Source organism: Panulirus ornatus, chromosome 40, assembly GCF_036320965.1.
Source record: "Panulirus ornatus isolate Po-2019 chromosome 40, ASM3632096v1, whole genome shotgun sequence".
NCBI lineage: Eukaryota > Metazoa > Arthropoda > Malacostraca > Decapoda > Palinuridae > Panulirus > Panulirus ornatus.
This window is the reverse complement of record NC_092263.1, coordinates 8282960-8297048: the sequence shown is the minus strand read 5'-3', so window position 1 is coordinate 8297048 and position 14089 is coordinate 8282960. Positions and strand designations below refer to the sequence as shown.

The 14089-nt window shown below is 45.0% G+C and overlaps 1 protein-coding gene across 1 annotated transcript in view; it reads right to left on the bottom strand.

The window, feature by feature from the left end:
- Positions 1-8055: 8055 nt before the first annotated feature.
- Positions 8056-14089, bottom strand: part of AstC (Allatostatin C) — a 91922-nt gene continuing 85888 nt past the window's right edge. The window contains exons 2-3 of the mRNA XM_071685790.1: positions 10172-10407; positions 8056-8405 (exon numbers count right to left, since the gene is read on the bottom strand). Coding sequence (XP_071541891.1) covers positions 8396-8405; positions 10172-10407 — 246 coding nt within the window. The 3' untranslated portion in view covers positions 8056-8395. The remainder of the gene's footprint in view (positions 8406-10171; positions 10408-14089) is intronic.

Below are 14089 nucleotides of genomic sequence, written 5' to 3'. Positions count from 1 at the left end.
GGCGAAAAATTACACGTGTGTTATTTATCAATAATAACCCCTCGTACTGGACAGGTCCAGACATATGTTTAATTACTTAAACTCAAGATAATTACGGTATACTCATTTATTACGTGACAGGCATTTAATTATGTTTATAGAATTGGTGTGTCGACATATTATATATATATATATTAAATATATATTAAAATTATATATAATTATATTATATATATATATTATATAAAAATATATATATATTCCTATGAGTCCACGGGGGAAAAATGAAAGACGATAAGTTGCCAAGTGCACTTTCGTGTCATAATCACATCATCATCAGGGGAGAGACAAGAGAGAAATATAACAGTCAGTTGATATACAACGTAGGGTCGTAGCTAGGACGCTATTTGATGAGATTTTCTCACATAACTTTCTCATGTGCACATCACTCTGGCTCCCACTTACTCACTCACTCACTCACTCACTCACTTACTTACTCACTCACTCATTCACTCACTCACTCACTTACTTACTCACTCACTCACTCACTCACTCACTCACTCACTTACTCACTCACTTTCAGTCAGTTTGGGTGAGGATAATGATACACCAACTTTCAAACAATTTACACCTTTATTTCAGCTCTGGCGTCACCTCAGGTAACGTCGCGAAATGAAGAAAATCATCTTAAGGTAAAAACTTATGATAATAATAATAATAATAATAATAATAATAATAATAATAATGATAATAATAATGTCTTCAGTTGTGGATTATCGTGTGTTGTGATAGTGTTTTGATAACGCGTTATAACCAACCGATGTTGTGGTACACAGTGGCGTAGCCTCGGAATAACACACACACACACACACAACACACACACACACACACACACACTGGCAACAAGCTACGCCTCCCTTTCCCATGTTATACAACCAACCGATGACACACACCTTATCCTGGAGGACCACATTTCACTATATGTGTGTGTGTGTGTGTGTGTGTGTGTGTGTGTGTGTGTTCATCCCGTGGTATAGTGGTCAGCGTTCCTAACCGTGACGCATTCACGGGCCGCCGGGTCGAGCGTACAGGTTCGAATCCTTGATACGGCAGTCGGTCCACAGTCAATCCAGCTGTTCATCCAACCCTAAGGGTTGGTCGATAAAATGGATACCTGGCCTAGGCTAGGATATATATATATATATATATATAATATAATATTATATAAAATATAATATATATATATATATATATATATATAATATATATATCCCAGTAGTGTTGGTGTCCCAGCAGTGTAGGTGTCCCAGGAGTGTAGATGTCCCAGCAGTTTAGATGTCCCAGCAGTGTAGATGTCCCAGCAGTGTTGATGTCTTAGTAATGTTGGTGTCCCAGTATTGTTGATGTCCCAGAATATTTTCTGTTGATGTCCCAGAATATTTCCATCAGTGTTGATGTCCCAGCAATATTTCCCCTCAATGTTGATGTCCCAGCAATATTTCCCATCAATGTTGATGTCCCAGCAATATTTCCCATCAGTGTTGATGTCCCAGCAACATTTCCCATCAGTGTTGATGTCCCAGCATATTTCCCATCAATGTTGATGTCCCAGCAATATTTCCCATCAGTGTTGATGTCCCAGCAATATTTCCCATCAGTGTTGATGTCCCAGCAGTGTTTCTCATCAAAGGCGATGGCCCATCAGCGTTGATGTCCCATCACTGTTAACGTCCCAGTCATGTCTCCCCATCAGTGCTTGTGTCCCAATACTCTCGTTTTCAGCGTCGTGGAGACATAGTTGTGTCCCAGCAGTATTTCCCATCAGCGTTGATGTCCAGCAATATTTCCCATCAGTGGTTGATGTCCCAGCAGTATTTCCCATCAGTGTTGATGTCCCAGCAACATTTCCCATCAGCGTTGATGTCCCAGCAGTGTTGATGTCCCAAGCAATATTTCCCATCACGTTGATGTCCCAGCAACATTTCCATCAGCGTTGATGTCCCAGCAGTATTTCCCATCACGTTGATGTCCCAGCAATATTTCCCATCAAGTGTTGATGTCCCAGCAATATTTCCCATCAGTGTTGATGTCCCAGCAATATTTCCCATCAATGTTGATGTCCCAGCAATATTTCCCATCAGTGTTGATGTCCCAGCAATATTTCCCATCAATGTTGATGTCCCAGCAATATTTCCCATCAGTGTTGATGTCCCAGCAATATTTCCCATCAGCGTTGATGTCCCAGCAGTATTTCCCATCAATGTTGAAGTCCCAGCAATATTTCCCATCAGTGTTGATTGTCCCAGCAATATTTCCCATCAAGTGTTGATGTCCCAAGCAATATTTCCCATCAATGTTGATGTCCCAGCAATATTTCCCATCAAGTGTTGATGTCCCAGCAATATTTCCCACAGTGTTGATGTCCCAGCAGTATTTCCCATCAGCGTTGATGTCCCAGCAATATTTCCCATCAATGTTGAAGTCCCAGCAATATTTCCCATCAATGTTGATGTCCAGCAATATTTCCCATCAGTGTTGATGTCCAGCAATATTCCCATCAGCGTTGATGTCCCAGCAATATTTCCCATCAGCGTTGATGTCCCAGCAATATTTCCATCAGCGTTGATGTCCCAGCAGTATTTCCATCAATGTTGATGTCCAGCAATATTTCCCACAGTGTTGATGTCCCAGCAATATTTCCCATCAGCGTTGATGTCCCAGCAATATTTCCATCAGCGTTGATGTCCCAGCAGTATTTCCCATCAGCGTTGATGTCCCAGCAGTATTTCCCATCAGCGTTGATGTCCCAGCAATATTTCCATCAGCGTTGATGTCCCAGCAATATTTCCCACAGTGTTGATGTCCCAGCAATATTTCCCATCAGTGTTGATGTCCCAGCAGTATTTCCCATCACGTTGATGTCCCAGCAATATTTCCCATCAGTGTTGATGTCCCACAATATTTCCCATCAATGTTGATGTCCAGCAGTATTTCCCATCACGTTGATGTCCCAGCAATATTTCCCACAGTGTTGATGTCCCAAGCAATATTTCCCATCACGTTGATGTCCCAGCAATATTCCCATCAGTGTTGATGTCCCAGCAACATTTCCATCAGCGTTGATGTCCCAGCAACATTTCCCATCACGTTGATGTCCCAGCAATATTTCCCATCAGCGTTGATGTCCAGCAATATTTCCCATCACGTTGATGTCCCAGCAACATTTCCCATCACGTTGATGTCCCAGCAATATTTCCCATCAATGTTGATGTCCCAGCAATATTTCCCATCAATGTTGATGTCCCAGCAATATTTCCCATCAATGTTGATGTCCCAGCAATATTTCCCATCACGTTGATGTCCCAGCAACATTTCCCATCAGCGTTGATGTCCCAGCAGTATTTCCCATCAGTGTTGATGTCCAGCAATATTCCCATCAGCGTTGATGTCCCAGCAGTATTTCCATCAGTGTTGATGTCCCAAGCAATATTTCCCATCAATGTTGATGTCCAGCAATATTTCCCATCACGTTGATGTCCCACAATATTTCCCATCAATGTTGAAGTCCCAGCAATATTTCCATCAGTGTTGATGTCCCAGCAATATTCCCATCAGCGTTGATGTCCCAGCAATATTTCCATCAGCGTTGATGTCCCACAATATTTCCCATCATGTTGATGTCCCACAATATTTCCCATCAATGTTGATGTCCCACAGTATTTCCCATCACGTTGATGTCCCAGCAGTGTTGATGTCCCAGCAATATTTCCCATCATGTTGATGTCCCACAATATTTCCCATCAGTGTTGATTGTCCCAGCAGTATTTCCCATCAGTGTTGATGTCCAGCAGTATTTCCCATCAGTGGTTGATGTCCCAGCAACATTTCCCATCACGTTGATGTCCCACAATATTTCCCATCATGTTGATGTCCCACAATATTTCCCATCACGTTGATGTCCCACAATATTTCCCATCATGTTGATGTCCCACAGTATTTCCCATCACGTTGATGTCCCAGCAACATTTCCCATCAGCGTTGATGTCCCAGCATATTTCCCATCAGTGTTGATGTCCAGCAGTATTTCCCATCACGTTGATGTCCCAGCAATATTTCCCATCAAGTGTTGATGTCCCAGCAACATTTCCCATCAGCGTTGATGTCCCAGCAATATTTCCCATCAGCGTTGATTGTCCCAGCAGTATTTCCCATCAGCGTTGATTGTCCCAGCAGTATTTCCATCAATGTTGATGTCCAGCAATATTTCCCCATCAGGTGTTGATGTCCCAGCAACATTTCCATCAGCGTTGATGTCCAGCAATATTCCCATCAGCGTTGATGTCCCAGCAACATTTCCCATCAGCGTTGATGTCCAGCAGTATTTCCCATCATGTTGATGTCCCACAGTATTTCCCATCATGTTGATGTCCCACAGTATTTCCCATCAGCGTTGATGTCCAGCAGTATTTCCCATCACGTTGATGTCCCAGCAACATTTCCCATCAGCGTTGATGTCCCAGCAATATTTCCCATCAGTGTTGATGTCCCAGCAGTATTTCCATCAGTGTTGATGTCCCAGCAGTATTTCCCATCAGTGTTGATGTCCCAGCAAGTATTTCCATCAGTGTTGATGTCCCAGCAATATTTCCATCAGTGTTGATGTCCCAGCAGTATTTCCCATCAGTGTTGATGTCCCAGCAGTATTTCCCATCAGTGTTGATGTCCCAGCAATATTTCCCATCAGTGTTGATGTCCCAGCAATATTTCCCATCAGTGTTGATGTCCCAGCAATATTTCCCATCAGTGTTGATGTCCCAGCAGTATTTCCCATCAGCGTTGATGTCCCAGCAGTATTTCCCATCAGCGTTGATGTCCCAGCAGTATTTCCCATCAGTGTTGATGTCCCAGCAATATTTCCCATCAGCGTTGATGTCCCAGCAATATTTCCCATCAGGTTGATGTCCCAGCAATATTTCCCATCAGCGTTGATGTCCCAGCAGTATTTCCCATCAGTGTTGATGTCCCAGCAATATTTCCCATCAGCGTTGATGTCCCAGCAGTATTTCCCATCAGCGTTGATGTCCCAGCAGTATTTCCCATCAGTGTTGATGTCCCAGCAATATTTCCCATCAGCGTTGATGTCCCAGCAGTATTTCCCATCAGTGTTGATGTCCCAGCAATATTTCCCATCAGCTGTTGATGTCCAGCAGTATTTCCCATCAGCGTTGATGTCCCAGCAGTATTTCCCATCAGTGTTGATGTCCCAGCAATATTTCCCATCAGCGTTGATGTCCCAGCAGTATTTCCCATCAGTGTTGATGTCCCAGCAGTATTTCCCATCAGTGTTGATGTCCCAGCAGTATTTCCCATCAGCGTTGATGTCCCAGCAGTATTTCCCATCAGTGTTGATGTCCCAGCAGTATTTCCCATCAGTGTTGATGTCCCAGCAATATTTCCCATCAGTGTTGATGTCCCAGCAGTATTTCCCATCAGTGTTGATGTCCCAGCAATATTTCCCATCAGTGTTGATGTCCCAGCAATATTTCCCATCAGCGTTGATGTCCCAGCAGTATTTCCCATCAGTGTTGATGTCCCAGCAAGTATTTCCCATCAGTGTTGATGTCCCAGCAATATTTCCCATCAGTGTTGATGTCCCAGCAATATTTCCCATCAGTGTTGATGTCCCAGCAATATTTCCCATCAGTGTTGATGTCCCAGCATATTTCCCATCAGTGTTGATGTCCCAGCAGTATTTCCCATCAGTGTTGATGTCCCAGCAATATTTCCCATCAGTGTTGATGTCCCAGCAGTATTTCCCATCAGTGTTGATGTCCCAGCAGTATTTCCCATCAGTGTTGATGTCCCAGCAGTATTTCCCATCAGTGTTGATGTCCCAGCAATATTTCCCATCAGTGTTGATGTCCCAGCAGTATTTCCCATCAGTGTTGATGTCCCAGCAATATTTCCCATCAATGTTGATGTCCCAGCAATATTTCCCATCAGTGTTGATGTCCCAGCAGTGTTTCTCATCAATGTTGATGTCCCAGCAGTATTTCCCATCAGTGTGATGTCCCAGCAATATTTCCCATCAGTGTTGATGTCCAGCAATATTTCCCATCAGTGTTGATGTCCCAGCAGTATTTCCCATTCAGTGTTGATGTCCAGCAAGTATTTCCATCAGTGTTGATGTCCCAGCAATATTTCCCATCAGTGTTGATGTCCCAGCAATATTTCCCATCAGTGTTGATGTCCCAGCAATATTTCCCATCAGTGTTGATGTCCCAGCAGTATTTCCCATCAATGTTGATGTCCCAGCAATATTTCCCATCAGTGTTGATGTCCCAGCAATATTTCCCATCAGTGTTGATTGTCCCAGCAGTATTTCCCATCAGTGTTGATGTCCCAGCAGTATTTCCCATCGAGTGTTGATGTCCCAGCAATATTTCCCATCAGTGTTGATGTCCCAGCAATATTTCCCATCAGTGTTGATGTCCCAGCAGTATTTCCCATCAGAGTTGATGTCCCAGCAGTATTTCCCATCAGTGTTGATGTCCCAGCAATATTTCCCCATCAGGTGTTGATGTCCCAGCACTATTTCCCATCAGCGTTGATTGTCCCAGCAGTATTTCCCATCATGTTGATGTCCCAGCAATATTTCCCATCAGCGTTGATGTCCCAGCAATATTTCCCATCAATGTTGATGTCCAGCAGTATTTCCCATCAGTGTTGATTGTCCCAGCAGTATTTCCCATCAGTGTTGATGTCCCAGCAGTATTTCCATCAGTGTTGATTGTCCCAGCAGTATTTCCATCAGTGTTGATGTCCCAGCAGTGTTGATGTCCCAGCAGTGTTGATGTCCCAGCAATATTTCCATCAGCGTTGATGTCCCAGCAACATTTCCCATCACGTTGATGTCCCAGCAATATTTCCCATCAGTGTTGATGTTCCCAGCAATATTTCCATCAGTGTTGATGGTCCCAGCAGTATTTCCATCAATGTTGATGTCCCAGCATATTTCCCATCAGTGGTTGATGTCCCAGCAATATTTCCCACAGTGTTGATGTCCCAGCAGTATTTCCCATCATGTTGATGTCCCACAATATTTCCCATCAGTGTTGATGTCCCAGCACTATTTCCCATCAGCGTTGATGTCCCAGCAGTATTTCCATCAATGTTGATGTCCCACAGTATTTCCCATCATGTTGATGTCCCACAGTATTTCCCATCACGTTGATGTCCCAGCAACATTTCCCATCAGCGTTGATGTCCAGCAGTATTTCCCATCAGTGTTGATGTCCCAGCAATATTTCCCATCATGTTGATGTCCCAGCAGTATTTCCCATCACGTTGATGTCCCAGCAACATTTCCCATCAGTGTTGATGTCCCAAGCAATATTTCCCATCAGTGTTGATGTCCCAGCAGTATTTCCCATCACGTTGATGTCCCAGCAACATTTCCCATCAGCGTTGATGTCCAGCAATATTTCCCCATCAGGTGTTGATGTCCCAGCAGTATTTCCCATCAGCGTTGATGTCCCAGCAGTATTTCCATCAGCGTTGATGTCCCAGCATATTTCCCATCAGTGGTTGATGTCCCAGCACTATTTCCCATCAGCGTTGATGTCCCAGCAACATTTCCCATCAGCGTTGATGTCCCAGCAATATTTCCCATCAATGTTGAAGTCCCAGCAATATTTCCCATCAGTGTTGATGTCCCAGCAACATTTCCCATCACGTTGATGTCCCACAGTATTTCCCATCAATGTTGATGTCCCACCGTCGTGCTGAAGGGTCGTACCGTCGTGCTGAAGGGTCGTACCGTCGTGGTCAAGGGTCGTGCACTGTCGTGGTCAAGGGTCGTACCGTCGTGGTCAAGGGTCGTACACTGTCGTGGTCAAGGGTCGTACCGTCGTGGTCAAGGGTCGTACACTGTCGTGGTCAAGGGTCGTACATTGTCGTGGTCAAGGGTCGTACACTGTCGTGGTCAAGGGTCGTACCATCCTGGCCAGGGTGGGTCGTACCCTTCATGCTCAGGTCGTACTGCCATTACACCATAGGTTAAGGAATACATAGACATCATCTGTTGACCACCTGTATTGAACACACCTGAATTGAACACACCTGTATTGAACACACCTGTATTGAACACACCACACTTGTGCCTTATTTAAGCACACTTCACTTTGAAAAGCGTATAATTTATATATATATAAGTATCTATATATATTCATATGTATTTGTATATATATTTTTTTGAAGGGGATTCAACTTATCCAAAGAAAAAATACTTTTAAAAGTTCTACAGTACAGGGGTTCGTGCATTGTTCCCTCCTATTGGCTCCAGCTGGGTGTGACGTAACCAAGCTGGCTGTCACGTCATCAGGCCGGCCGTGACATAACCATGACGTCAGCGCGCTCACTTTCGCCTGTAGGGAAAAGAAAACACAAAAGTCATGTTAGAGTCACGTTGCGTCTCTCGCCTCAGCCTCAGATAGACAGACAGATAGATAGATAGACAGATAGATAGATAGATAGATAGATAGATAGATAGATCATCGTATAATTGAATAAATAGATGGTTACGTGGTGCATGTATAGATGAACGAATAGATAGATAGATAGATAGATAGAGAGAGAGAGAGAGAGAGAGAGAGAGAGAGAGAGAGAGAGAGAGAGAGAGAGAGAGAGAGAGAGCTATGGAAGTAGATATGATCACCACCTCTACCACAGCTGCTCCTACCACACTGTCTACCACACTAGAGTGTGATGTAAAGGACAGAGGCTGTGGACACGGAGGGTACACGTTCCCAAGTGCACTTTCGTGTCATAATCACATCATCATCAGGGGAGACACAAGAGAGAAATATAACAGTCAGTTGATATACATCGAAGAAACGAAGCTACGACTCCATTTGGACAATCACATGTTTACCAAATGTGTGTGTGTAGTTAATTAACATTTTATGAAAATCTAAACATTTAACATTGATCCTGGTAGACTTATAGTGTTTATCGTCTGGTAATTGATAATTTATGAAACCATTTATCAACGAACTGTTTAATAATCGCTAATTTATGGTATCATTTATCAACACATTTTCTGTACAGTCAAGAAATGGAAACATATTCCACACTAAGCAGTCAGGAACACTACCCCGTTTTCTATACGGTTAAGCCAACCATTCTATTTGTTCAGTGGTCATGAGGAAGACTCGGGGTTTGTTTGTATTAGGTGCAGCTGAACTGCTTCCCTTGATGAGCACATCAAGTGTATCGTTATGTGACAACGGTTCGAACCCCGCCTCATGAATAGTTAATGTGTGTGTGTGTGTGTGTGTGTGTATGTGTGTGTGTGTGTTGTGTGTTGTGTGTGTGTGTGTGTGTGTGTATGTGTGTGTGTGTGTGTGTGCCCACCATGTGCACGAGCGCCGTCGTCACACATCACATCACCAGGGCACATACTCCTGCCTCACGTCTTCTGATGTGGTCTTCCATGATGGGCCGGCTCCATCCTATGTGACCCAGGACATCGGGTAACATGATCCACCACTATGACCCTAGTATGACCCACCACTATGACCCCCAGTATGACCCACCACTATGATCCTAGTATGACCCACCACCATGACCCACAGTATGACCCACCACCATGACCCACCACCATGACCCACCACCATGACCCACCTGAAGCATGAGATGGGGTTGAAGTAGACCCCCAGTATGACCCACCACCATGACCCACCACCATGACCCACCACCATGACCCACCTGAAGCATGAGATGGGGTTGAAGTAGACCCCCAGTATGACCCACCACCATGACCCACCACCATGACCCACCTGAAGCATGAGATGGGGTTGAAGTAGACCCCCAGTATGACCCACCACCATGACCCCCAGTATGACCCACCACCATAACCCACCTGAAGCATGAGATGGGGTTGAAGTAGACCCCCAGTATGACCCACCACCATGACCCACCACCATGACCCACCTGAAGCATGAGATGGGGTTGAAGTAGACCCCCAGTATGACCCACCACCATGACCCCCAGTATGACCCACCACCATGACCCACCTGAAGCATGAGATGGGGTTGAAGTAGACCCCCAGTATGACCCACCACCATGACCCACCTGAAGCATGAGATTGGGTTGAAGTAGACCCCCAGTATGACCCACCACCATGACCCACCTGAAGCATGAGATGGGGTTGAAGTAGCACTGGTGGTAGCGTATTTGCCGTTTGATGGTGGGCAGTTCGCCGGGCAGAGCAGAGAGTGGGGCAAACATCCTCTTGCTCTTGATGGCTTCCTCCTCCTGCAGCTGCTCCTCCCCGAGGGCCTTCTTCAGGGAGGGGAGGTCCTGCCACGAGTCCTGCAGGTCCGACACCACGCGGGCCAGGATCAGGTCCTTCAAGGCAGCGATCTCCTGCAGGGGAAGAGCGTCTCTGGTCAAGGCATGGTCGCGAGAGAGAGAGAGAGAGAGAGAGAGGTATAGCTATGGCATACGGGACCCTGCTGACGGCCGACTCGGAGGCTCTCCTGGGAAAAAAAATTCATGTTACAATGAAGAATCATCTTGACAACACCATAAGATTATACCGTTGCTGGCGGCCGACTCGGAGGCTCTCCTGGGAAAAAAATTCATGTTACAATGAAGAATCATCTTGACAACACCATAACATTATACCGTTGCTACGAACCCCAGGATTAGGATGCTTCAGTACGATGTGCCGACCCTTAGGTCATGTGGGGGTGTCGGGTATGACCTGACCCTCCAGTGGTGTCAGGTCAAAGGTCAAGGTTTTCGTGCCAGAGGGTCGTACTGTTGTGGTCAATGATCGTTAAGATATAAGTGTTTCAGGGAAAGCAGTTTCTGGTGTCTGTGTCATACTGTTTATGTACGTAAGGTGGCCACATATGTTTACACAAGGTGGCCACATATGTTTACGTAAGGTGGCCACATATGTTTACACAAGGTGGCCACATATGTTTACACAAGGTGGCCACATATGTTTACGTAAGGTGGCCACATATGTTTACACAAGGTGGCCACATATGTTTACGTAAGGTGGCCACATATGTTCACACAAGGTGGCCACATATGTTTACACAATCTGGCCACATATGTTTACGCAAGGTGGCCATATATGTTTACACAAGGTGGCCACATATGTTCACACAAGGTGGCCACACAGGTTTACGTCAGGTGGCCACATATGCTTACGTAAGGTGGCCACATATTTTCACACAAGGTGGCCACATACCATCATGACAGGTGTGTAATCCCCCTCCCCCCCCACCCCTAGGAAGCAGGTGTATTATACGCCAGGTTTGTATCTGTCTCTGTCTCTGGTGATACAAGGAATGACGTCAGACGCTCAGGATGTGTGTGTGTGTGTGTGTGTGTGTCAACATTAACTTGTGTATGTTATCTACATTAACCATGTCCTCAGTCATTCTAACCAACCATCCAACATTCTTGTATTTTAAGAAATACTTAGTCACATCTTTTTTTTAACAAGTTACTTTAAGGTATCATGTTATGTTCTCTGGTTGTTCTATAACTACATTTCTCGTGGAACTGTTCATTGTTCACGTCGCCGATGTGTTCTAGAGACTTGCATGTGCTGATCAGGTCACCCCTGACTCTTCTCTCTTCCAAGGTGGCCAACTTTCAAGCCACTATAACCTTCTCCAGTGTGAGTCAGGTGTGTTAACTGTGGTAGCATCATTGTGCTCCTCTACACCTTCTCTACCAGCTCTTTGTGTGAACATCTTCTAGCTTGGCTCGTATTTGGAACATGAACAACTTGATGAACATTTCGTGATGTGTTAACTTGAATGTGGTTTTGATATTTACGAAGAGACATTTGGTCTTGATTATTCTACACACACACACACACACACACACACACACACACACACACACACACACACATACACACACACACACATACACACACACATACACACACACACACATACACACACACATACACACACACACACACACAGGTTCGTGCAGGTTACGGGCCAGCAGATAATGGACACATGTGACCCTAATTAACGATGATGTATAATGATACAAATAATGTATTACACAAACTTTACGTTGATCATATGTTGACATATTTACTCTCATGTTACCCTCCCCCCCCTCAAACCCCCCACCCCCTCTGGGGGAAGATTAGGGGAGATTAAAACCTTATGTGACTTTCCTTCATAATAACTAAAATAACTAAAAGAGATACAATATATGCCCCACCCCCCCGCCAAGCTTGCCTAGGGGGTATAGATAAGGTCCCTCCCCCCCCATGAAATATATGACCCAAATGTATCAAAACCTTACACACTGACCATCTGTACACACTGACCATCTGTACACACTGACCATCTGTACACACTGACCATCTGTACACACTGACCATCTGTACACACTGACCATTTGTACACACTGACCATCTGTACACACTGACCATCTGTACACACTGACCATCTGTACACACTGACCATTTGTACACACTGACCATTTGTACACACTGACCATCTGTACACACTGACCATCTGTACACACTGACCATCTGTACACACTGACCATGTGTACACACTGAACATCTATACACACTGACCATCTGTACGCACTGACCATCTGTACGCACTGACCATCTGTACACACTGACCATCTGTACACACTGACCATGTGTACACACTGACCATCTGTACGCACTGACTATCTGTACACACTGACCATCTGTACACACTGACCATCTGTACGCACTGACCATCTGTACATACTGACCATCTGTACACACTGACCATCTGTACAGACTGACCATCTGTACACACTGACCATTTGTACACACTGACCATCTGTACGCACTGACCATCTGTACACACTGACCATCTGTACACACTGACCATCTGTACACACTGACCATCTGTACACACTGAACATCTATACACACTGACCATCTGTACACACTGACCATCTGTACACACTGACCATCTGTACACACTGAACATCTGTACACACTGACCATCTGTACGCACTGACCATCTGTACACACTGACCATCTGTACACACTGACCATCTGTACATACTGACCATCTGTACACACTGACCATCTGTACATACTGACCATCTGTACACACTGACCATCTGTACACACTGACCATCTGTACACACTGACCATCTGTACACACTGACCATCTGTACATACTGACCATCTGCACACACTGACCATCTGTACACACTGACCATCTGTACACACTGACCATCTGTACACACTGACCATCTGTACACACTGACCATCTGTACACACTGACCATCTGTACACACTGACCATTTGTACACACTGACCATCTGTACGCACTGACCATCTGTACACACTGACCATCTGTACACACTGACCATCTGTACACACTGACCATCTGTACACACTGAACATCTATACACACTGACCATCTGTACACACTGACCATCTGTACACACTGACCATCTGTACACACTGCAGTCTTACTGGCCAGTTCAAACTGTCTCGTTTACCCTTGCCCCATCTGATGACTTAGCAACCTTCACACATCTTGATTATATATAAAAAACCATTCCATTCCCCTGTAGATCCGCTTCAGCTACAGAGATAGATAGATAGATAGATAGATAGATAGATAGATATAGATAGATAGAGATACATAGACAGATAGATAGATATAGATAGATATATAGATGCAGATAGACAGATAGATAGATAGATAGATAGATAGATAGATAGAGAGAGAGAGAGAGAGAGAGAGAGAGAGAGAGAGAGAGAGAGAGAGAGAGAGAGAGAGAGACCTCGCTCCCCTCACGCTGGGTGAAGGAACATGTGTCGAACATGTCACTGGGTCGTGACCTCCCGACAGTGACCTGTAGATTAACGAGGGGTGAGGGATGGTGTGGGGGGGGGGTGTAGCCAGGAGGGGTGGTCAGGGGTCAGAACCATGTGATGGGGGGTGAGGGGAAAGGTCAGGTCAAGGGTCACACGTCAGTTGTCCCCTCAACATGGGTGAGGGTCAGGTAGGCTTGGCGTAAATGTTGGGTCATTTAATTTCGTCATTAAAAGATGATT